This window comes from Leptodactylus fuscus, chromosome 6, assembly GCF_031893055.1.
Source record: "Leptodactylus fuscus isolate aLepFus1 chromosome 6, aLepFus1.hap2, whole genome shotgun sequence".
NCBI classification, from domain to species: domain Eukaryota; kingdom Metazoa; phylum Chordata; class Amphibia; order Anura; family Leptodactylidae; genus Leptodactylus; species Leptodactylus fuscus.
In genome coordinates, this window is record NC_134270.1 from 109,213,776 (window position 1) to 109,240,959 (window position 27,184).

The 27,184-nt window shown below is 42.1% G+C and overlaps 1 protein-coding gene across 1 annotated transcript in view; it reads right to left on the bottom strand.

Annotated features, from left to right (window-relative positions):
• CDH4 (cadherin 4) overlaps positions 1-27,184 on the bottom strand; it is a 575,855-nt gene that overhangs the window by 80,543 nt on the left and 468,128 nt on the right. Inside the window, exon 4 of the mRNA XM_075277003.1 lies at positions 18,212-18,400. Within this exon, the coding sequence (XP_075133104.1) occupies positions 18,212-18,400 (189 nt within the window). The remainder of the gene's footprint in view (positions 1-18,211; positions 18,401-27,184) is intronic.

Sequence of the window (27,184 nt, forward strand, 5' to 3'; positions counted from 1 at the left end):
TGAAAGCCAGGATACAGAGACTGGTGGGGTACTCAGCAAGTGTTATGCTTGTTTAACATCTGCGTTGGTATTCCGTCCAGGGGAGTCCACATGGGGACACCTCGAAGGGAATACCAAGCACATGGACCCCATAGATTATAATGGGGTCCGTGTGCTTGCTGCGTGCTGCGCGACGAATCATGCGGACAGGAAAGTGGATTGTGAACAACTTTCCTCTCCACATGATCCCTGCAGAGATCTGGCGGCAAGCACACGGACCCCATTACAGTCTATGGGGTCCGTGTGCTTTCACTAGCACACCGCTTGCAGTTGTGTTCGGTATTCCGTTCGGGGGGTCCTCATGTGGACTTCTCCGGATGGAATACCAAGGCAGATGTGAACGAGGCCTTATCGTAGGAGCAGTATGTGTGAAACTACCTGGAACACACGTCGCACCTGTGCAATTATGACGTGTCCAGGACATCAGAAGAGATTCATTTTAGCCATTCCACTTTTTCCAGACACTTTTCTACAGGATTTTGCTAAGTAAATCTTTTCTAATCCTAATACTCCAAAGTACTTCCATCACCGATTAATTATCATTTGTACAACTGCTTGCTGGAAGTCCCTGGCCCCCATGCTGAGGTCACATATGACACAAAACACCATAAGGACTAGCACATGCCTGTACTACCAGTGCACTATGAGAAGTAACATTCATTTATTAAACGTAACTAAGTGTCAGAGCATGGAGGAAAGAAAACAGGACACCCCCCGAACCAGTGGCTCTAGAGGAGGAGAAGTGACAGAACAGCAGTAGGTCAGCGCAATTAAAAAGATTAATTAATTACTTCTATTTTTCATCATTTCAAAAAGAATTGCCCCGAGGGAGGCCTCAGCGGTGGAAATTGACACCTTGAAAAATGTAAGCTATATAATGAATTTCCTTAATTGCACTCATTTGATTGCACTCGGGAAAGCGTACACCGATTCATTCTCGCATCAAAAAGCGGCTGCCTCTCACCTCATGTAACATGTGGAATGCATGCAGAATTACCATTCACTGCAAGAATTTCAAGGGTTTATACATTAGGCTACAGCTGCACCGCATACAAACTTTACCATGACTAATGGTCGCAGCACAATTCCAATTGTTCTCTCGTGACCTTGCAACTACCTCCAAATTTCTAAGGGTTGGTTTACACTATTGTATGTATTCCGTCCGGGGAGAGTTTGCATGGAGACCCCTCTGGATGGAATATAATCGCAATTGCAAGCACTGTGCTGTCAAAGTACACGGACCCCATAGACTATAACGGGGTCCGTGTGCTTGCCGCACACTACCTGCACGGATCAAGCATATGGACCCCATTATAGTCCATGGGGTCCGTGCACTTTGACAGCACAGTGCTTGCAATTGCGGGGGGGTCTCCATGCGGACTCTCCCCGAATGGAATACATACGCTAATGTGAACCAACCCTGACATGGTCAGGACTGCTTGGAATCAGGACACTGACACCTGAAGGCTCTTATGTTCATGCTCATGTAGAGTTTGGTCATTTCAGCCAACAGTCATTTAATAAAATAGCTGTAAATGACAGCAAGATGGCTGACGGCAGACTTCAGTGTGCCAAAAAAATCTGTCATGTTGGAAATTTTCAGCTATGGGCTGGGCAAAAATACAGTGTATATACAGTGTAAATAGTGTATGTACAAATGAGTTCATTATTTGCCGGTTTAAAGGGAACTCCAACATATTTTTAGTGCACACACAGCTAATGGGAAGTTAATGGGATTCTGTTTTACAGTGGTCACTCTGACACGTGTTTACGTGTCTGAATGAGTGGAGTGTTACTCCGCGTGAATGCACCCTTATATGATAGTTTACTTTTTACTTATCCATCATGGAGTATTTGCTAGTAACACTGGTTATCTCAATGAAAACTAAAGGAATAGACCTAGAATCCAAGCTAGTAAAATAATATACTTATCCCCAAGAATCCAACTCCTCTGGGTTTCTGACAGACATCAGATAGATGACAGATCCCATAGAAGTTTATAGGAATGGCTCCGAACAGTTACTCATGAGTGCCAGACACTGTTATAAAGCCTTCATCATCTTGCACTTCATTATCCATTTCTTTCTTAATCTGTAAAAAACAAAAAAACTTTGCAAGTCTTCAGTAGGTGATACCTTTTTTAATGGCTAACTCATAATGATGACAGAATATGACGTTTCGAAGCTTCCTCATATTCTGTCATCATTATGAGTTAGCCATTAAAAAAGGTATCACCTACTGAAGACTTGCAAAGTTTTTTTGTTTTTTATATTTTATAACCACTGGCTAACACGGTACCAAAACAAACATTTTCCTTTTTCTTAATCTGTGCAAGTAAAAGCTCTCATGATATCAGCACCAGTGGGAGAAACAGGGAGACACACAGGGCAGTTATAATGGAAGGGGCAGTTTCCGCTATTCTATTAAAGCCATTTTCTTTATTTATAACGTACCACTATATCTACATTGCCATTTTCCTTCCAGAACAGTTACTTGACAAGACACAAAGCTGTTCACTACTTAGTGTTAAAGAAGCAATGAAATATATTTGAATGTCATAATAATAAACCATAAATGACAAATTTCTCAGTGTTTCTGATGATACTGTGTAGATAGATAAATTCCCAACATCCTGACTCATCTCAGTACATACACGTGGCACACAAATATGTTGGCTGCTTAGCACAGCAAACCTCCATGACGAGAACGTGTGACTGGTGTGGCACAAGATGACTGGATGATTTGCATTGTACTCGACCAATGAAAAATTTTCATTATCAAGGAATGGTCTTCTCAGGCGATAAGAGTATGTAAACTAACATGAGACAGAAAGCCATGGGGTCTAGTAACATTACAATGTTTCAGGGCACAGATAATCATCTGCAGAAGAACAAGGTCTCAAGGCCAGCTTGTGTACATCATAGGGCAGAGTCTGCAGTGTTCTGGTGTATGAGTAGCTTCTGTTCTGAAGCAAATGGGTTTTTCTATCTGTAAATTTTAAAGGGAGTCAGTCAGCAGTAAATTGGTTCTAAATATAATCCCAGTAATGTATAGAGGTTTCTACACTTTCTCTATATATGAAACTTTGTATGACTCTACTGCTTTGGAGCCCTCTTTTTATAATAAATGATGGGAAAAGTTCATTGAAGGGAATTTAGAGCTGACACCAAAGCCCAGGCAAATCTGAATAACAGACACATTTGGAAACTGTAGAATCGCCTCTACAAGATACCAAGATTAGGTTTATAGTCAATTTACTGCTGACAGACTCCCTTTAATATCTGCAGATGTATTATTTCCGGTCCTCCACCTGTGCAGATTTTCTTGCACCTCCATCTGTGACATTTCTTCATTCTGTTTGTGGATTCCTCATCGTCACTCTGAGCATGTAATTTCTACTCTGTCATCTGTGCAGGAACAATCAATTCTTCCTACTCTGTCCCTCCTCTGTGCAGAAGTGCCCTCATTTGCTCTCTGCAGGTATTGTATGATCTATTTCCTTGGGTATAGATGTGAACCTTCTTCCTCCCTTCTATGTACAGGTGCAATCCCTTCCATTTCTCCCTTTGCTATACAGATGTAATATTTCCTGTGTATGAGTGTTCCCCACCATAGATAAGGTAACTTGTTTGATCACTACTCCTAGCTCTGTGATTTCCACCCCTGCCCTTGTCCATTCCTTCCCAGGCGATGTGACCACTCCTCCTCCAATTGCCCAATTGTATGTTCCTGCAGTTTTAATGAAATATTCCAAAGCTTGCTTTCCTATTTGCAGAAATCCTGCCAGCTGCAGAGACTTGCTCATCACAAGCTGAAATGACTTGCATTCACAACACCTTTTGTCTGTTCAAATAGGCAATTACCTCCAAATTAAAGGCTCCTTTAATGGAAAAATAGAAAAAGATCGCAGCCCAAATTGTTCTAAAGACAAGAAGCCACGGTGATTGAGTGTCGAGGCTTCTTTATTTCTATATATATATACTATTTTCCACAACCTGTTATCAGAAAGGGGCTAATTCATACCCAGATTTCCAAAATAAAAATCACTGAGTCCACCAAGCACAGAGAGGTAACAAATAGAGATGAGCGAACGGCGTTCGATCAAATTGGTATTCGATCGAATATCAGGCTGCTCGAGATATTCGATTCCAATCGAATACCACGCGGCAAACGCACTAAAAATTCGTATCCCCTCCCACCTTCTCTGGCTCTTTTTTGCACCAATAACTGTGCAGGGGAGGTGGGACAGGAACTACGACAACGTAGGCATCGAAAAAAAATCGGAAAAAGTAATTGGCTGGCTAAATCAGGTGACCTTTACTTTATATGAAGAGTGGATTTCAGATTTGGTTCATATGAGATTGCTACACCGCTATATCTCAGGTATAGCAGAGTTGACACAGCACTGCTACATCTCAGGTGTAGCAGAGTTCAGCGCACGGCCAGCTCTGCTTTATCTCAGGTGTAGCAGAGCTCAGTGCACAGCCAGTTCTGCTGCATCTCAGGTGTAGCAGAGTTCAGCGCACGGCCAGCACTGCTGCATCTCAGGTGTAGCAGTGTTCAGTGCATGGCCAGCTCTGCTGCATCTCAGGTGTAGCAGAGTTCAGCGCATGGCCAGCTCTGCTGCATCTCAGGTGTAGCAGAGTTCGCGCACAGCCAGTTCTGCTGCATCTCAGGTATAGCAGAGTTCAGCGCACGGCCACCTCTGCTGCATCTCAGGTGTAGCAGAGTTCAGCGCATGGCCAGCTCTGCTGCATATCAGGTGTAGCAGAGTTCAGCACACGGCCAGCTCTGCTGCATCTCAGGTGTAGCAGAGTTCAGCGCACGGCCAGCTCTGCTGCATCTCAGGTATAGCAGAACTCAGCACACAGCTCTGCTACACCTGAGATGTAGCAGAGTTGTGTCAACTCTGCTATACCTGAGATCAGACCACAATGGAGACTGCTGTGGACCAATCTCAGACTCCACCTCCTCACAGATGAGCCTCCGGCAGAACCAGCGTTGATTGGCCGAATGCTGTACTCTGTATGGCATTCGGCCAATCAACGTTGGTCAATGCATTCCTATGGGGAAAAAGTCAGTTCTCGCATTAATAGTGGCGTGCTAAACTAAATCTCTGCTGGTCAAAGGCTCAACTCACCCGAAGGGCCTAACATTCTGCTGGTGCAATGCTCAACTCAATTAAAGGTGCAATGTTTAGATGGCTTCTTTCCAAACCGAGGGTGATTCCTTTCGGTAAGATTTGATGGCTGTTTCCAGCCCTGATTATCCTGGTTGATCTTGTTCAGTAATGAGGCCAGCTCAGTATGAGGATCTTCTACGTTAGGTTGTCCATGCCCACTAATATGCATGAAGACTCAATCACAGTAAATGCTCTTATTTTTCTCCAGTTCAATCTCTGAATGAACCGCTCTGAAAGATGGGCTAGGCACTGCTGCAATGGCAATCACTGGCTTTTCCTGTTCTGGTTCCAAAGAATCTTGTGTCTTACTTGAAGAAGAGACAATCTTAGTCTGACTGCTGGTTGCTTGTGCTGCAGCATTTGGAGTTGGGTCTGTCAGCCTTGTGATGAATTCCACACACACACACACACACACACACACACACACACACACACACACACACACACAATGACAGTTAAGGGTAGGTACTGTTGGATTTCCCATTGCCTATTCCATCTGTGCTTGTTAAGGTTTCATTACCGTAACATTTTGGTTTCAGTCCATACAATTGGGGAGGAAAGAAGGTTTCCAGGTATTTTTCCACTATCCCTAGAGGTTTTTTTAAGTGTGGAAAGTATGTAGTTGATAGGCTGTGATAGTGGGGTAATACAGTGACTTGGGCATGTTAGATGCCCCCAGGCATGCTTCCCCTGCTGTCCCAGTTGCATTCCAGAGGTGTTGTCATCATTTGCTGAGGTGTCATAGTGGACTTGGTGACCCTCCTGAGTCGAAGAGTGTTTTCCCCTGAAAAGAGCATTTTTCCCCCATAGACTATAATGGGATTCGATATTCGTTCGAATAGTCGAATATTGAGGGGCTATTCAAAATGAATATTGAATATTTCACTGTTCGCTCATCTCTAATTGTGGGTAATAACACACGGCTCCTAGTGGTCAGTCCTAGGCATGGTACAGGTAATTTACTAGATAATGTCTCATGTATTACATACACGTCAGTGACCTATATATGTCCGCGACTTATTATGTAGATTAGTGTAAGCTACCCACTAACCTATCCTGACACATGACAATAGATGGCCCAGCAATTACTCCCACTGCTGGAGTGCTGGCCTTATACATACATAATAAATATACTGTACTTGTGTCTACATCCAGTTCACATCTGATAGGAGTTTGTTGAAGAAGCAGCATATGGTGCTTGAGCATTCCGCCAGAACAACTTGTCTTGCTAGTCTTCATGTGGGAAGCTGCAGGAGACGTCAGTGATGTGTGTGAAGTTAGAGATCTTGCGGTTTGAGCCTGACTGTCTGGGATTTTGTCTGCTGCTTCTCTCCTTTTCAGCAGCCCTCTGTAATCTCCCTGAATCCTGGCTGTCAGCATGAGCCGGGAGGGGGCACTTGCTTTTCACCCAGTACTTGCAGGAAAAGGGGTTAACGGCAGCGCTGTATCTCTTGGCGATCACCCTGGGCCAGATGCATCTGCAATGTATTCTTTATAGCACAGATAATTATAAAGGCGTAAGCTCAGTCTTCAAGAAGAGAAATGCTGAAATAACAAGTTGCTCGGTGGTTAGCGCTGTTCCCTGGCAGCACTGGGATCGTGGGTTCAAATCTGACCAGAGGCAGCATCTGCATGGCATTTATATGTTCTCTCTGTGTTACTCGTATCCTCCCACACTCAAAAACTAAGCTTCCTATAACATTTACTCTGTTGTGTTCTGATTATGGAGATAAATATATGAATCGTATTAAATATAGGAATGCTATGTACTTGTTGTTTCAGATGATTCTTTCAGAATGCGCTGTCATATACAGTAGGTGAACATGAGGAATAACTATTCTAACAATTGTATGATTTTATAAGGCATCTTCACCAGATGGTAGGTTTTCCCTAAGGTACTGAATTACCTGCTGAAATTTTGATTACACTCTGCTCATAGATAGGAGAAGATCCTTCTCTCCTATCCCACTGTAGTGCACACTCAGAGGCAGCAGCAGCATGGAGCCCATTATTCAGCAGTAATTAGCAGTATAGCTGTGAACCCAGTATGGCCATGAAGTCTCTGTGTCTGTTCCTCTGTCTCCCTCCACCTGCATAAGTTCTCCCCCCTTTTACCTAGACGTCAATGGTAAATAAGTAACCTAAGCCCTAAGGGCCCGTTCACACAGGCACAGAGGGGGCAGATTATGGTGCAGAATCCACGTCATAATCCACTCCCTCACAATGGTGGTCTATGGAGACCGCTAGCGTTCTTTTTTCCACTAGCGGAAACATGCGATCTGCCCTTTCTTCATGCAGATTACGCCTCGCAGCAGCACGCTCCAGACTAGGCCCAATCAATTGGGCCTACGCCGGACCGGAGTGCCACGACTGTCAGAAATCGCGGCAGGCTGATTTTGGCCATATTCTGATGCGGGAAGCCAAAATCCGCCCGTATGCCCCCTGTGTGAACTAAGCCTAAGAGAGATAATTGTCTATCTTATCTCCCCAGAAAGATTCTAATAGTGAAATGAAGGGAAATGATCTGTTCATGGGGTAGGTGCGGAATAAATAAAGTAATAGGCATTTTCTCTTAAAAGAAATACTAAAAGGTTTCTTCTAGTCAATCATACTATATATTTGTTGAAACAACATTGTCTATTAAAGCTATATAAACTATGAGATATGAAGAAAGTAATACATGTTACTACTGATCAAGATCATGAGACACACGCCATCAGCTCGCCGCAAATAAGGATAACCTTTCTGCAATTCTAACAAGATACAAATATACAGAAATAGAAATAATATATAATAATATAATAATAATAATAATTAATAATAATAATACAAATATAGTTTTACTGGGGGAGTTCGAATCATTATTAAAGGGATTTTCCCATTTAACAAGTTATTTCCTATCCATAGGATTAGTCTGCTTTATTTATTTCAATTGGACCACAGCACATAGCTAAGTACTTCCTCTATCGCTGGTGGTACCATTGAAATGAAATTACTCAGAACAGGAATCAAAACGCCCCACGTGACTAATTGGGGTAGTGGTTGGAGCTTATTCTCTATCTTATGAAGTTATTAAGATGGGAAACCCTGAAAAATTACATGGAGCTTGAGCACCATACTGTATATAACCCTTAAAACCCTAGGACAAACACTTGCAATACCCTAAATCATTGTTGACCTATTAGTCTAAGAGGCCTATAACGAAACCTATGAAATGATAAGACATATACTGTCCAGTCTATAATGGAGAAACATAATGTTTATGGCCATAAGGGGTGCAGAGGTAACAGTCATACCTTGTGCAAATGCTCTTTTGCCCCATAAGAGGAAGGGTCCTATTAAACAGTAGAATAAATGATGAGCGATTAAAAAGCATTGCATATGTTATTTGTTCCTATGGTTATTGCAAGTAGTTGTAAATAAACTTTTCCAGCATAGGAGGAATAACCTATAAACATCATTCAAGCCCAAACTCACATTAGACTAATCCAATCTTCCTGTGCAAGTAGAGTCTGAGGACGGAGGCTCGGTGCTCATTTCTATAACACATGTCCAATTTCTACTGGTTGACAGCTACACAAACCCTTAAATGTTTTTCCAAATGAGCAAATTTTCTGCCTAAAAAAACAACTAAAAAATGACAACACCAGATGCCGTTAACACAACATTTGGTGAACAGGCGAAACAGCTTCCTTCTGTAAATAAATCGCACAACCCACGTAGTATCAAATCCCAGATCTAGAAAATCGCTCATCAGCAAAGTGAGCTGACAGGACGATTAAACACGGGGGCAGATGCGAGAGGCGTCTTTAAAACATTAAATGCAGTAATAAAATGAAAGAGAGATGTGCAAGCACATCCTGTTGTTCCAGACAGCCGGAGGAGAGCGACTTATCTGCACGCCATCCAATCAACTCCAAGCTAAGCAGGAAATTAAATGCACAGACACCCAACAGGAGTTAATACAAAAAAATTGGATTTGCAGCAGTTATCTGTGGCCAGTACTGAGCAGGCTACTGAGTGTTGGGGAGATGTACAATTAGCAAGCCCAATGCTGGACAGCAACCATGGTGTCATTATTTCACTAGCGGCTCCTGCGCCTGGATCATTGACAGCAGCTTTTTTTTCACTTAAGTAAAGGGTGAAGCTTTTTTGTTCTTAAATTGGGATAAATATATCATTAACATATCTAGAAGTGGAGCCCGCTGAATAATTGTCTGGTCAAGCTATCTGCATAAAGGCCTTGTCATTGCTATGGGATTGTGCAGTAATCAGCGTCGATTCCCAATTCTGAAACTGGCATAAGAGGATCTGCAAATGCATCTGGTAATAAAGCCCAAGTACCACTACAGATCTCAATGGTAGGGTACTGAGTGGACGACAAAGTTATCATGGATGTTTTCTGCCGCGAAATTGTTGACAGCTTGTGACTTTCTATTTTTTTTATTGTTTATTTACGGTATATAGCACCATTAATCCCATGGTGCTTTACATTTGGGGGTTTACATACAATACACAAAATATACAGGTAGGTATAATACTAACAATGACGAACTGGCACAGTGGGGTAGAGGGTCCTGCCCGTGAGAGCTCACAATCTATAACTTGGTTGCCACTTTTGAAAAAATGGGCAGAACAGGTCAGAATCATGGTAGTCTCGGGAAGAGATGCCTAGGCCGGACAGATCTATAGATTGCACCAGAAAATTGGCATGAGTTATTGATGCAATCTACTTCAGTCCCTGACTAGTATAGATGTCCATTCTGGCACTGATGTGTCAGAAATATTAAGAGGCTGATGTGCTGGTCTTAATAAATCTCCCCCGCTGGATGTCACCTTTGCTAAGAAGGTCTCGGTCTATTCTGGGATATGTTGGAGTGAGTTCTGCGAAGGAGCTCTCTCTCTGGTGAATGTTGGTTACTGATTTTAAAGGGGTTGTCCCACAAAAAATATTGTTTCTATTTAAATTCAAGTCATAATTTGAAACACATTTCACACATTCTAGGGAAAGCCTTAGAATAGCACTCACGGCAGTTTCTGTTAAAAACTTTTGCTATATCCACACACATGGTCACACATGCTCAGTCTTGATTTCTTCTCCGCTGCACTGAATTTGTACATGGATCACTAGTGGTGAATGGTGAATGGCCGCCTCTGAAGCTGCAGCGTCTTCTCTGTCTGTCAGAGTCTGGTATGACTTCTCTGTCTGTCACCCTGATATCACTAGCTTAGCATCTCTTCTGGCAAACAGAGAAGACACTGCAGTTTCAGAGGCAGCCTGCATACCACATAAGGGATCCATCTGCATGTATGGTGGAATAAAGCAAGGCTGAACATGCCTGTCCACCTCACACAGTAAAGGCTATTCATACAGGCAGCAGATGGTGCTATTCTAACATTTTTCTTGGAATATCTGGGAATATAAGCAATTGTGTGAATACAAAAAATGTTTATATTCACAGCTCTCTGTTGCTACTAGTCATACATATGTGTCAGCTGAACACGACCAGTCTCCATGTGTATGAATGAAATAAAAAAAAAGTTTCCATTCAAGCAGAGATCTTAAAATGACGAGGAATAAAAATACATTGGGTAGATTTATGAAGACTGGAGTACTGTCTGAATAAGGCTCAGATTGGTATCCTCATAAGTCAGACGCACATTCCTGCGCAGAATAGAATCTAAACCAGTGAGAGCGTAATTTTCCACTATAATTCTTGAGTTACAATGACTATGTCTCGGCCCGCCGCAGCTTCGCACAATGTGGTGAGCCAAGTGTAGAAGGTGGGTTGTAAAGGACACATGTGCGGCACAATATCATCCCTCTACTACGGTATAACACTGGAGTAGAGGGATTGATAAATTCCCGACAATATATGTTCTAACCTTGCATTATGGTGTGAACTTGTCCATCTACTTCATCATAGAAACGTTAGCGATGATATTTCCTATATCCACATAAAGTGAACTTGTCTGACTGTGTGAGGAGCGTACAGGTGAACCTTTAATTGACATGACACAGCAATGAAAAGGTTAGTAACCTCATCCTGCTATTTGCACGTATGGCATTCAGCTATCGGGTGAATGACAGGTAGACACATCAAACAACACACTGCCCACACAACCCCTGGCTGCCTACCCCAGCACTAAATGAAATCTCCAGATATCAAATTAATGAGGGAAATCTAAAATATTAATATATTCTAATTGAATGTTCTCCAGCAAATTATCTAGGCATTCTACAGCGAGTCTCCGAGAACTGCCCTGCTGCATTAATACATAGATGAGGAGGTGGGGGAGGGGATCCGCCGGAGGGAGCGGCTGCAGCAGAGAAGGCAGTGAAATTGTCCCTGACACTAGAATAAAATAATCCCTATAAGTATGACCAAGATGAAGAGAGGGAAGTGAAAAGGAAATAGTCGATCTTAGCAATAAAAGTTTCCACATTTCCTCTGACTGATTTAATCGCATGGCATTAGACAGCTGGGACGCTAAATGACTGATTTCTTCCAGTCCTCCAGGCACCGGCAAGGACAGTATATATATTCCCCCAAGGCAGGATTCAGTATCAATACAATATGTATAATTACTGGGAAGGCCTCAATGCAGCGGGAAACCGAGTCAGAAATTATGCTGTGACTGCAGTTTACATTGTGCACCACAGAGCCGGGATTAGAAATGTCATGCACAGCCTTACAGAAGAGAACGGGTGAGGGGAATTGTATTCTGGAAGGATGGTATTACATTGTGGGTAATGGAGGCTCACTGCACAAGGGTTAATTCTTGTACGTGTGATCGCAACCTGAAGTCGTCAGCTTCTAAACATGCAGAGTTAGAAGACAGGGTGCTAATATAATTCACACCTATGTATGTAAATATCTCTGGAGCTTCTCAGTGCTGCTGGAAATATGTGGTGATGATGTGAGATGATTCTGGACATCCTGTCAGTCATCTTGTTTAAGAAACTACAGTCTATCTGATATGGCTGATAACAGAGAACTATGGTGTCCAGGCAAATCCACAGCACAGGTACATGCAATGATCATAGACGTTTGGTGTAAATTGGCAAGCCGACTAACTTTGGCATGATAAACTGCAATGTAACCCACTATACATGGGATATGATGCTAATAGGCTCCTATTGTATATATAAAAAAAACACATTTATTATATACCTTGTAATGGTATAGTGCAGTCGACTATGCTGTTGTAGACTACACAAGCACTGGCCCAACAAATAAGATGACGTCGGTTTTGTGTATAACTCATGCCGGAAAACTGTTGTGGGTTAAAATACGTATGTTGGGGTGAGACGTCCTTGCCCATCCCGCTCTCCGTCCCGCTCAGACCACATTGACGGAAAGTGGCGAGCAAGGCACTAAATGGGCAAAGAGTTGCATATTTGGAGTAAGGAAGGACTCTTTTTTGCTCCAAAGCTGTAAGACCTTATCATACATCTATGCCAGAAAACTGGAGTAGATGTGTTTATTAATTCCCCCAATTTCTTTTTCCTATAATATGGCATGGTAGGTTAGGCTGCAGGAGAATCCAGCCATCTTTCAGCGGTGGATTCCTTTATACTGCAGCTTTTTGCACTGCTTGTGTCCTTATTTGAGATCTGATATTTTAGCTGTACTTCTATTTAACACCCAGCAGTCAGCTACTGGCCATGTCAGACCCTCCCGCCTACCCTCTTTGTGTCAGTTGCTGGAATCTAGGTTTAAGATTAGGTGTTCGGGAATAGACATATTTTCTTGTCTTCTTTCCTCCCTTTCCAGACCATTAAAGAGCAGTCCGTGAACTGATTATATCTCAGCTCACACAGAGCTCTTCTTCCTGACCTCACCATGGGAGGCCACATGTGGGTCAAAGACCTGATGGGGTTGGTGACAAATAAGCCGGGTCCAAGAAAACATCAGAGTTAAGACGCTGCAGGTGGTTACCATAGCTGGCTGCTTAATATGTTCCGTTAGCAATAGGGGCTCCATACACTAACAGGTAGGCAGTGCCAGTAGGGTAACGTGCAGTGATTTGCAGCTCATCTCTGAGACTCTGTCATGGTCTTGTTGTTAAGAAAAAAGTGCAGGTAGATAATGACAGAAAATAAGGGATCTAGCACGGCCCATTCTGGATTATTAAAGTGCTCATTGCATGTAATGAACACAGTCACTCACGCAATGTCTAGGGTGTGATTCTGTCAAATCCTGTCCACTTATCATCCCTTCACTGATCGAGCATGAAAACCACTAACTGTTTCCTTGTGTTGCTTCTATTAACATGCTCTTCGATGCATCTGCCTGTGTATTTTACTTAGTTAACTACAGAACTTTTTCCTCCACCCCATAGAAATAATGCTTTGAACCCGTCTGGAGTGAGTCTGACTGTTTCTCCCCTGTCTTTGGGGCTCTAATAGTGACATAAACTCATAAATTATATCAACAAAGAGACAAGATGTTGACTGGTGTATTTAATAAGTAACTTATGCTATGTTATGTATGGTAGAACCCCTCATAGCTAGTAAGATATGGAAACTTAAATATGTTATCATTAATGTGCAGACACTGCCACACTATTCAGTATCCATTGGTTTGTAGCACTGGGGTCTTGGGTTTGAATGTGATCAGGTGCACATATGTATGGGTTCTTTTAACACATCGAGTGACTACCCTCTGTGACACTAAGATAGTTTGGTTCCAGACTACTCCTGAGAACATTGACTAAGTGATCCTCTGGCTTCCACTCCCATACAGGGATCTGGACTTTGTTGCAGGGAACCATCAGATGATTACCTCCTTGTTTTAGTGACAGCTGATCAGGCAGGTCAATCCTACAATCAGATCAGGGCAGGCTGAGTTTGTGCATACAGTAATTCAGGCAATAGGTCCAGGCAGGCGGCATAGGTCAGTGCACTAATCACGCAGAAGTCAGGACAGACAAGATCAGAGTCACTGTTACCAAGTGATAATGCACTAGGTGTAGCGCGGTGCTTTCTCTTTTTGTTTTTCTAAAGATCAGAGTCAGGTAACTGGTAATGGTTAAATACAGGTAGTCATAAAAAAAAAAATAAAATCTATACAACTGTGTATGATTTACGGCTCGTTCACATCAGCGTTGTGAACTCCGTACTTGAGGTTTCCGTTTCCTGCCTAAAACAGAGGCAGGATACGGAAACCTGCAGGAGTCTCTCTCACCCATTCATTTGAATGGGTGAGAGAGATGTCCGGCCGTGAGCGGCGGTGAGCGTTTTAGGCCCTCCGCCGCGAAACCGGGTTTTATAATCCGGACACAGAGTCGGACATGCAGTACTCTGTGTCCGGATAAAAAAATCCGGTTTCGCGGCGGAGAGCCTAAAACGCTCACCGCCGCTCACGGCCGGACCCGGTCTGTGCTTTCCGTCTTCTGGCATGCAGAAGACGCAAACCACAGAACGGACAGGAGAACGCTAGTGTGAACCTAGCATTAGTAAGCTAGGAACCAAATTTGCTACCCAAGAAGCACAGTGGATTGATTGAGGATAGTAAAGATGTTGTATGTGCTGGATCTTTAAGGGTAAGTTCAGATGGGGTTTTTTGGTTTGGAACTTGAGGCGGAGGCCGCCTCAGGTTCCGATCCAAAAACCGGGTAGCCCCGACTGAAAGCCGGTGCACAGCAACGGCATCCAGCCGCGTGCTCCGCTCCGGATTAGGCCCAATGAATGGGCCTAGTCCGGAGGAGGGAGTGTCTTCAGGCTGAATCGCAAGGCGACTCAGCCGGAAGAATGAGCATCTCACTTCTTTTTTCTGGGAGCCGGCTCCTGGAAAAAAAGACCTGAGCGTCTCTCATTGATTTCAATGGCAGCCGTATTTTTGGTCAGAATTTTGAGGTGGATACAGCCTCAAAATCCTGACCAAAAAACTCAGTGTGAATTTACCCTAATAGTGTGAGTATTCTGTTAGCCTTGACCACTGGGAGGCATTAGATGCTGGCGGTCACAGTCAGTTCTGTATATAAGGCTCAAGTCTTCTCTTCCACTCTAAAACTTCCTTAAGAAAGGCTATATTCACATCTGTGTTCTGAGCACTGAATACTTTCTGTACTATGTTGTCCATTAAAATGCTGGTCTCCATGACAAAGGCCCGACAGACCCCATTATAGTCATTGACACATCACGGGGTCTGACTGGTGTGACACTGATCAACTGAATGAGGTGGCGGCTGCACTTTTTTTTTGTAGACCATTAACTATAATATGACAGCCATTCAGCTTATGCCCCCTTCTGCTAGTGATCAATGTTTTGTGATAATGTGCTATGAATGTAACAGCCAGGGTAGCAGAAACAGCAGCTGCTATGGGGCACAACAACTAACGGGCTCCATTGTCACTGAGACGCAGGGTGCTCTTTGTCATAACTATGTATGATGGAAGAGGATGTGTAAAAACCAATGCACTTGCATTACTTTTTCCGGACATCATACTACCTGTATGTGACATCATTACTTTCTTTATATGCTTTATGTACTATGATGTCACAGTGTACATAGTGATCTTTGTGTGTGTGTGTATGTGAATTATCCCTGTGCTGTGATGTCATAGTTATGTCCCTGTAGTGTGACATCACTGTGTTTATTATCACTGCACTATGATATCAGTATGTACTGTAAAATTACTATGTGCAATATCCTTGTGTGTAAAGGGAACCAAAATAATTGTACAGTTGTCAAGTTCTGTACTTGCTGCTTAAGTTGGTCATGGTATAGTGGGGACTCATTATAATTTTAGCTGTCTGGCCCTGTGGTTAATTGTTACACCCCTTAATGTAATAGTCATGTTATATTATGGCGTAGAATACATCTACAGAATTTTAGTACAAGAGGAAACTATAGAGGATTAGTCAATGGAAATTGTTCTAACAACTGTGTTTCGCTGATATACTGCAGGCACTATGAGCTCATAAAAGTAACTTACGCAATACCTGTAGCACATACAGCAGAGATCTCTAGTCTCTAACTGTAACTATCCAGCCTAAAATATTCCACTTTAAAGGTTGGGTAGGTATTAAAACAACAAATATACTATGTGTTGCTATGTTCATTTATTGCCACTAGAGGGTGCAATATTACATCTTCCTAGGACAAAGCACAAACCTTTTCCTGGGAGTTGAGCAGAAAAGCATCTTTTAGCCGCTGTCGGCAATTTACCATAGTAGTACAGACCGCCATACACTTAAGCTGTATCTACTGACATTGGGAGAGTCAGGTACATAATAAAGCACTTTCTTGCTGACAGTCCAGCAAAAATATTTTTTTTCCATCACTACATGCACCTGAATGCCTATCACACTCAGCACTTCATCTATGTATACTGCATGGATTTACCTGTAGTTCACTATTCTTTCTGTCTCTAATCAGATACCATCCTGATTTTCAGAATTCTCTATCTCTGCTAGCAATGCCAAGGTGCCTCAGCACAGCATAACATAGACAATTAGAGACTGTACCATCTCTGCCTGCTGGGGGACAGGGCTACTACCATTCTATCTCCTGAGCCTGTGTGTTAGAGATCATGCAGTTATTATTATTATTATTATTATTATTATTATTATTGTTGTTGTTGATTTATATATAACCATTAATTCCATGGTGCTTTACATTTGGGGTTTCATCTTACAGGGCGCCTGGTGCATGAGGTGTTGACCTTCTCTGAGACAACAGACATATGTCATTTTCAAGGGGTTTCTGAGAGATCTCATAATCCAGCTGAAGATTCCATGAATTTTCAGATAGAAATCAATAACTAAATAATGTAATCCTAGCTGAACTGGGGAATTGGTACATAATGAAAGAACAAGCTACTGGAGTGTTTGGTCAGTTTCCAGATAGTTTTTTATATTTTATCTTCATTAGAGAGGACCTTTTACCACCTCCATCAAGTCCAGCTCTTGGCATTATTTTATAGGTGCGGCTCTTCTGATTCCAGCACAGTTGGATTTATCTTCCTCTATTTTTTCTTTAGCCCTCACCATTCCCAAGCGAATAAGTGCTGTTAGTACCTGATATGCTCTTTAGACTCTGTACGGTCACATAGACAGTGTCCTGCAGGAGGAACCAAGAGGAAGTGATCCTGAGCTCTGACACTGTCCACTACTGATTGTATCTTTGTAACGACACCCCCTAATCACACCCCCTATACTGCCTACCTGACAGTGTAGAGCCTAAGTAGCATATCAGATGCCAAAACTAACAGCTTTAATTGCTCAGAAAACCTGAGAGCTAGAGAAAAAGTTCCAACTGCACTGGAATCAATGGAGCAGCAACTATTAGCAGATGCTAAGAAATGGAGTTGGTGAAGGTGGTGAAAGGTCCCCTTTAATAGATACATTTATAAATATGACTAGTATACTTTAATAAATATGTGAACCTAAACTACAGTCTGATTGTTCTTACTTATACTATTACATTGGAACAAACTCTGAGGAGGCAGATTTGTGCTTATGCTACTTATCATATCTCATAAAACTGCCTTTATTGTAACATTGAAACAAACCCTCAGCGTTATGAGCAGTACTAGGACTGTCTTTTCTCTCAATAGGAAAAAACAATATCCACATTCACTGACAGCAAACTGAGATGTTTAAAATGGCATCAAAACTGGAACATTGGAAGGTTTCCAGAGACTGAATATCCCCTGACGTTTCTAAGCACTTTGATGGAAGTGTATCTTTGTAACGACAAATGAAGTTAGAATACTTTTTACTGATAACTGTGAACAAGATTGGAAAACTTATGCACATCTGGTTGTAACCAATGTAAAACTCTTTCAGTACAATATGGCAGGAATATACTTGCCATCTTCTAGTTTAGGGACATTTCTTGATTGGGATTTGTCCTAATTTTGTCATTTACATAGGTAATTGTGGACTCTATTACACGGCGGAGTATATTCCTGGTTTGTGTTCTGCTGCATTGAGACATGTAATGATCCAGTATTTGCTGGGAGTTTGGTGACACTTACTCGCACCAGCTGTTCAGGAAATGGCCCCCTCGAATTCTCTGGTACATTGACTGGAGGAATCACCCAGTCTCTCTTCTGTCTTCTCAGACCATTAGCATCACGATGTTGTCGCCATGGTAACAGAGTACCACTCTGGGTTGGAGGATGCTCGGATGGACGGTCCCGGTTGCCTCGCTGCTGCTGATGGGACTGTGGAGTTCATGTACATTTAGGGAGAGAGAAATAAGAAAGGAAATATATAGAATTAGAGCTGAGATAAGGAGATAACTATAACAAATAGATGTATCACCTCTTCTTTATCAAACTTATAAAAAACAACCACAGAAGAGAAGTACAATCAGAATGAGCCCCCCAATATGGGCCACAACATGCGCACAATTGCTGGATCACTTTGGACTGTTCTTTCTTGTTAGAAGGGTCCCCTGGCAATAAGTTGATCTCAGGGTGAACTCCCAGTAATCTACAGGGGAACCCAGCAACAATTGTTTAATATTTCTGGAGTGCCACCACATGGGAGAAGACGCATTACACAGTTCTCACTGAATTCAATGAGCTGTTCCTTTATTGCACAGATGCGCTGGGTCCTCCAGAGAGAGATACTCTGCATAGCCGCTCTCTGCTCCAGCTAATTAATGGAGGTCCCAAATGAGGGACCCCGCTCTATTATTTCACAATGCTCTAATAGGGTATTTGAAAATGGGATTTCTAAACCTGACAACTCTTTTAATCATTTCTTAGAGAACCCATCATGATCCTTATATCCCTAGGCTGTAGGAGACAATTAACTAACAGTCCGTCTGTGCTTTCCTGCTCTTCCAAGAGAAAGAACCCCGAGCAAAAACCAAAATGGGACCCAGGCATAGTAAACCTCTCAACCTCCTCTATTCCTCAGGCAAATCCTTGACAAGCTCTCCATACTAACCCTGCAGTGTAGTAATGCTGACATCCATATTCTCTGTTTGTACATGCAGAGTGCAGTGGCAGTGGTACAGAGAGCAACCGACTATGGAAACATTGTTCCTCCAGTTGCTGAATTTACATTAGGAATACAAAGCTTTGTGCCTCATGGTTATCAGTAGGGTCTGTCTTTAAGACTAGCACCCCCCTGTGCATCACGCTTATCCGATCACATGCGGTCATAGATGACCGGAGAGGTCACTGCCACTCACAAATGTAGCATACGTCTCTGTGTGATGCGTGGAAATCCTGCTCATGCCTAGATAACGCCTCATGCAACGTTCAAGCTGAAACACATAGCTTGGCTTTTTTGTAAAACGTCATGGATGCAGCTTCCTAAATTCTTGAACAACAGTATGCTGGAAACATACATTTCCATTACTGACAGCCCCACTGCTAAGTTGCCCCAAGCTCTTTATGGATTGTTAAAGTTGTAGTATATACAGCATTCAGTCTACTGGATATAAAACATGCCACATGAAGCTTTGCATCTTTTGCTCACAAGCCTAGAGCAAGAATGTAGCCATTAACAGTGGAAGCTGCTGATGCTGAAATTCAGTCATCCTATAATACAGACACCATGGATATCCTGGAAATATACATTTATTGAGTACCATTGTCCTTTGGAATGTTTGAAGATCTGCAATACATCCTCAACATATGTGTTGCTCATGAGTTTTGTCATAGAGTGGTCAGAGGAATATGGGTGACAAGTCTTGTTTGAGATGTAATAGCAGTTACAGAGCTTTCCTGGAAACAATGATGGCTTAGGCCGGGGCCCAACGTGGCATAAATGCTGCAGAAAAAAATGCAACGTTTTAAAGTCACTATGTAGAGGATGGGATTCTAGCAAATCCCATCCCCACAATGTGGTAAAATATGCGTAGCGGACATGCTGCGATTTCATAAACTGTTGCAATTTTGGAACTCGCAGCATGCCAATTATTATACCTATGGAAACGCATACGATTATAAGTATAATTGAACTGCATTGTGTTGCTGCAGTGGTTTTTCCCGCAGCGCTTTTGCTGTGGGACACTATGTGGGACCTTATCCTTAGGCTAAGGCCCCCACAGGACGATACGCAGCGCTAAAGCGATTCTTCCCGCAGCGCTTTGAACAGAAAGTTCACAGAGTTTTCCTCCGTGGACTTTCTGTTACCATTATATCTACAGGAAAGCCGCTGGCGTTTCCATAGATATAATTGACATGCTGTGATTTCCAAAAATATGCCCGTTACGTAAATCGTATTTTGTCTGTGCTGCGGTTTGAAACGCAAAGTTTGCATAGGATTCGCTGAATCCCATTCACTTTACAGATATGGTAAAACGTTGCAATTTTTTCCGTAGTGTTTCCGCTGTGGGCAACTCGCGGCGTTTCCGACCCGTGGGGCCTTGGCCTTAATAGACCTGCCAGTTTTGACGCTCGTCCGATACACAAGTGGAAGCAGATGGCTATGTGCCCTGTGTAGTGGCCAGGTGCTGGTCCTAATGGGAGCTGAGCTGCATATCAGTACCCAGTCATTGGAAACAAAAATAAAGCCCTATGTATTACCAAAAAAACCCGTAAAAATTATTTAAATGACCAAATGAAATAAACACATTATCGCTTACAAAACCAGCATGTACTGAAAAAGCGTGAACTGGCTAAATTCACCTCCTCTTAATCTGGTTACTAAAGAGAATGCACTTTAGATGAATATTAATAGAAATGAGCGAGTACTGTTCGGATCAGCCGATCCGAACAGCACGCACGCATTGAAATAAATGGACGTAGCCGGCACGTGGGGGGTTAAGCGGCCGGCCGGCGTCAAAGCGGAAGTACCAGGTGCTTTCATTCATTTCAATGCGTGAATGCTGTTCGGATCGGCTGATCCGAACAGTACTCACTCATCTCTAATTAATATTATTATTGCAAATTCAGATGGTGAAAAAATCCTGACTAATTGGAATATTTAACACGTAAGATCATGATGGGAGTTGTAGTTTTGCAACAACTGGGGAGCTACAAACTGCAAACCGCTAGCTGTTTATCGTTGTATCTGGGCATGAAGGATGCCCACAGCTTAACATCATTTCCAGGACTAACATGCTTTTAGGTATACTTCCTTCTCTTACTTGTCTGAAGGGTTAACCGCAGAGACGCAGAGAAGAAGCGTCTCTCCTTTTCAAGATTTCAACTTGTCAATAACAAACAAAAAGCCGCCGCACAATTGTATCTGCCATTGTTCCTAGCATATAATTTGGTGTTTCTTTATTAAACAAAAAAAAAGAGAGAGAGAGAAAAAAATATAAGAAAAGAAAATCATTTAAGGTAAAAAAAGAGTCCCCCCCCCCCCCTTGTCTATAGATAGAGCCGGAATAAACCATTACTGTCCTGAGCCGGGGGCGGGAGCCTTTTCTTAAAAGAGCTAAAAAGTTACACAATCTGTTTTCTTCAGATGGCAATCAGTCCTCGATTCTGGAACAAACCTCTCCCGGACGCAGCCCCGTGACTTGTTTTATTTCTTCATTGATTTTCTTTTTGAGCAGGGCTCCATGACACAGGCGCCACTTTATTGTTGTTTACGCCATTGACAGAGCTTGTAAAGTAACTACTAGCCATTGCTCTATAACAAAGCCCCTACCAAAATAAATCGTGTGTGAAATAAGTTTAGGAGGTTGTCTGGACCCTTCTATCACAAAAAAACAAAAATAATCTTTCGAGTTGGCGTTTCTCTAATTGAATCTCTTTGGAGAAGGATATGGTCTGGCCGTCTCCTAGGTAACGAGAGATGCTCCATCCTATACATAAGCATCACTCACAGTCAGGGTCAGCAGTGCTCATGTATAACAGGCTCCTATGACTAGCTTACTATTTTGGTGGGGCTGGACGTGATCACATTTTAGAGTGTGTGGGCGATATGATATAACCTACAGAGGGGCCTGGCTGTGATGTTACAAGGCTCCATTCACACTGTATTCTGCAGTGTTTTCCCAAAGTTTCTGTAGAGTGGATCACCCAGCAGGAACCTGGGACGTATTCATTAAATGGATGCCAGTGAGTGGCATCTATAAACCAGTGTAGAAGCAAGACTGCCCGTAGAAACCAATCACAATGCAGCATTCAATTTTCAATGAGACAAGTACACAATGAAATCTGCATTGTGTTTGGTTATATATGAAGTGAAGGAGCTGCGTCTTACCACTATCTGTGGCTTCTATGGAGGTGCAAGATCTTGCTTCCGGACCGGAGAGGAAATCAGCTGATGAAGATGAATGAAAAGAGATGATCTGCGGACACTCCTCGAGCCTTAAAACATTCGTAGCTTTATTCCATATAAGTTAAAAAATAGTATACACAAGGTGTCCAAAGGAAAATACACACAGTGCGTTAAAAGAAGACGCTTACGCGTTTCGGGGTTGCCCCCTTAATCATAGCATGTTCACTTTACAAAATCTTCGGACTTATAAATATAGTACACAGGTGTGATGCTTAATTGCCCTGTCACATGACAAAGTGTGATATATCGGAGTACAATAAAGTTATAATATTCAAACCATAGAGCTTTTACAGAGTGTTTATATTAAACTGCAACGCAAGTTTGTCTGATAATAAATAAAACCTCGTTATGACCACAAAAAGAGTGTCATAATTTTCTACTTATTTATAAAAGATTTATTTATTTCTATTTTTATATATTCAGATTTTAGACACTGTAGTCAATCATTTTATTTACAACTACAGTAGTCTTAATAGAATTAAAAAATTATTTAAATTTGAGTTACTTAGTAACATTCTTACAGTGTGTTATAACCATATTAGTCTATACAATCCAACGTCAAACTAGTGATGTGTCACCATATAAAGTAACAACATTCAAAAAATAGGACATTGTTCAGACCACCATTGTGTTTGGTTGCTCAGAGTAACACTGGGCTCATTCACATCTGCGCCCGTTCATACAGGTTTCCGTTTCCTGCACAAAATAGAGCAAGAGACGGAAACCTGCAGGACTCTTTCAAACCCATTCATTCGAATGGGTTTGAAAGGTGTCCAGCCGTGAGCGCCGGTGAGTGTTTTATGCTCTCCGCCGCGAAACCAGTTTTTTTTAAACCAGACACAGAGTCGGACATGCAGTACTCTGTGTCCGGTTTAAAAAAACGGTTTTGAGGCGGACAGCATAAAACGCTCACTGGCGCTCACGGCTGGACAACTTTCAAACCCATTCAAATTAATGGGTTTGAAAGAGTCCTGCAGGTTTCCGTCTCTTGCTCTATTTTGTGCAGGAAACGGAAACCTGTATGTCACGGCTGGACCCGGTCTGAGAGCTTTCCGTCTTCTGGCATGCAGAAGACGCAAAGCTCAGAACAGAGTCTGGGCGCTAGTGTGAACCCAGCATCAGTCAGTTTTGCTTTTGCACCACTTTAATAAATCTGCCCCAATAACCTCCTGCTAGGAACTATTTTGTATGGTTTGATATGCCAGCCTTTTGGCCCCTATTGATGATACGCTTGCTGGGCAAAATGGCAATAGCAATGGCATGAATTATTAGGACATTATTAGTGAATGCTAAGAGGTTCATGGATTAGTTCTGGGACCTTAATCCATCTTATGAGCCAAAGGAAACACAGGCCATTAGGGTCCATTCACACTGAGTTTTTTGGCGCTGATTTTGACGCTGAATCCACGTCAGAATCCACGTGGAAAAAAAGCCTTTCCATTGACTTCAATGGGTTCCTTCAAGCGGAAAAAGGAGCTCATTAAAGTCAAAATCAGCGCCAAAAAGCTCAGTGTCAATGGACCCTAAAGCCACCTTTCTGAATGAGAATCTGGTTAGGCTCAACCAAACATGGTAGAAAAAAACGGCGGAAAAGCTGCGTTTGAAAAAATGCATACATTTTTGAAGAACCTCACATGTTAATTTTAGCCACAGAATCATGTTTTTCTTATATATTTAATAGTGGAAGAAAAAAAACATGAAAAACACAGCAAAAATGCTGGAAAAAAAATAGTAATGTGTTTTCGATACATAGGGCCTTAGCGTCAAGCTTCCATGTAACAAAATAAACAACTTTGCTGTGTGTAGACCTGTGTATCGCCATGATACATATGCTAAATCAGTGTAAGATGATCCAAATGATTTACTTGGGATTGTATTGAATCTTATTGCAAATTGGGTGGCAAGGAGCATCACTGTGCAAGGAATAAGTCTCGCCTATTTTAGTGATATGCCATAACCTTATAACAGAAATACCCCATTAAAACAGGAAACAGATGAATGATGCATTAGTCTGCCATGTCTTATTCTGAACATCTATGGGCTGCTGGAATAAAATGAATCACAGGTTACATGACCTTCCGAGTCTGAACAGTGCTATATTTACAAGATATTCTTTCGCAAGGCTGGGGAGCTATTATTAATGTCTTTTCAGGAAGTCTCAGCTTTGAATGTTGGTTATGTTTTTTAATGCAGTTGTTAGAAATTTTCAATTTAATAATATAAAGTATATACATATAATAAAATATTTAACAGTACAATCCTGAGTAGCAATGGGAACTGACAGGTGCTAGATTCTGAGACATTATAGATTAATAGAGTATCATAAAATATCGATAACATTCACATGTAATATCTGTGATCTGTGAGTATAGGCAAAAAGAACATATTAATACAGAATCTGCTATCACAGTTTATTAGTTGGTGCTCTGAGTTTTCATGGAGTTTTCCTCCGCGGACTTTCTGTTACCATTATATCTACGGGGAAGCCGCCGGCAATTCTGTAGATATACTTGACATGCTGCAATTTCCAAAACCGCACTGGCTTTGGAAATCGCAGCGTGTCAGCACTGCAGTTTTAATCGCAAAGTGGGCATGGGATTTGCATGAATCCCACCCACTTTGCCTGTACTGCACAACACCAAAAATTTTCCCGCGGTGTTTCCACCTTGGGCAAATCGCGGCTTTCCGGCCCGTGGGGCCCCCAGCCTAAAAAAGTTTTTCCCCAGGATCGAAGCTAGAATGAAGGGGCTGGACACTCTTTGACTTTCCACACATTTCACCAATTCCATCCAGACCCCGCGCAGGTACTATAACTCGACTCATATGCTGCCACTTGCCAAATGGAAAAACCTCTTTAATGCTAAGGCCTCACGTATCAGGCTGCAGTAAACAAGTACTGTGGGTAAAACCACGACAGCAACACACTGCTGGCGTCTCCATAAGGTGTAACTGACATTTTCCGATTTCCAAAACTAGAATCCACTAGAATCCCATCCACCTTGCTGTGACTGTAAAACACTGTATTTTATTCTGCTTTTCTACTCACGCCATGTGGGGCCCTGGCCTAAGGCTAAACTCCAATACTGCGAAAACACAGTGTTTTAGCCGCTACAGAAACGCCTCAGCGTAAAACAGTACCTGTAAAGTGAATGAGAATGAGGCTAATCCCATTCACACATTGTAGAAAAAAATCCGCAGCGGAAAAGCTGCATTGTCAAAAACGCCTGTGTATGAAAATCACAGCGTATCAATTATGCTTGCGGAAACGCTGGTGTTGTCCCTATAGGATAAGCAAAGAAAATCTGCAAATAAAAACGGAACAAAAACATATTTTCACCATTACAATATTATGTATCTCCCAGCCAGAGGAGATGAGCAGATTGATACACAATTTTATGGAAAATGATTTCATTTAATGTAACTTGATAAATTATTGGTGGTAGAAAAACTGCCAGCCACGCGACAGAAGTGCAAAGGAAAACTGGCTTCATTTTTGATAAACACCAATTTGCGCCAACAATTGTACCAGTTTTGCAGTTTTTCTGCTGCTTATAGGAGGGTAGAGATTTGGTGTGGATAGGATAATAGTCTATTATCATTTACACTAGAAACAGGAGTATATTATAGCTGAAATGTGGCACAAACCCAAGATATGGTCTCTTAATAACTGTGGCACATCTGATGCCAGCACAGCAAATTACTGACATACTACATGCCAGTGTCATTACATCCGCCCCCCTGAAAGAAGAGGGATTTCTATCACTAAGTTACAAGTTATATGGAAACTTTTCCAACAACAACTGTGTATCTGTCTGCTCAACTTCTCCTGCCCAACTTCTGATAACATAGTGCTGGATGGATAGAATTTTCATGGTGAATGGTCAATGGTTTCCTATAACCTAAAATCTTTACTGTCCATTTGTGGAGTTCAGTGGTAACATCTGTGTTCTTCATGTTATAGCACTTCTACCTTCACTGACAGAAAGACACATACAATACATCTAAAACAGGTGACATGTAGCTTCTTCTTCTACTTTCAGAGATCGGTGCAGAGAATGACTGTCACCTAGATGCTACATATTATGAATTAGTAAAGTGTTACTGTCAACTTATCAACACAGTGCTTTATATATATTCTACTTTATCTGTGTATTGAATGGGTGCACAGGAAAATGCAACATCCAGGATGAGACTAGCCCCCTGCCCTCCATCCCCTGCACAAGCAATGCACAGGTCAGTACACTCATTGTACTCTACTACACCCCAGCTAGCTCAAGCATCCATATTATAACACTGGTGCATTTTTAGCAAACTATTTAATTTATTACTATATAGAAACATATGGTATCATAGATAACATCTATGCAGAGGCAAGCTGACTAATAGTAGTGTAGAGTCTGCTTTGGGGCCCACTGCCTATATTCCCTTGTCCACCCTCCAGCCTCACTACTTACTTGCCCATATGTATCTCTGCTATATTATGGAACTCGCTGAGCCGGACATATTTCCTGTCCTGGTACTTTCTAATACATCATGTGTCATGATAGGAATGTAGGGGTGCTACAATAGGGAATACGTATCAGATTGCTGAGGGTCCTCTTCACTGTAAAAGAGGAAAATGGGGATCCAAAAATCCCTGTAAAGTTTCCCAGCAATCTGACACAACTTTAATAAAATTCTTAAGTCCAGTAGCTGTAAGGGATGCAGAGATAGCAGGTTCTATCAGGCCCTGGAAACTGAAGGGACCCCAAAGG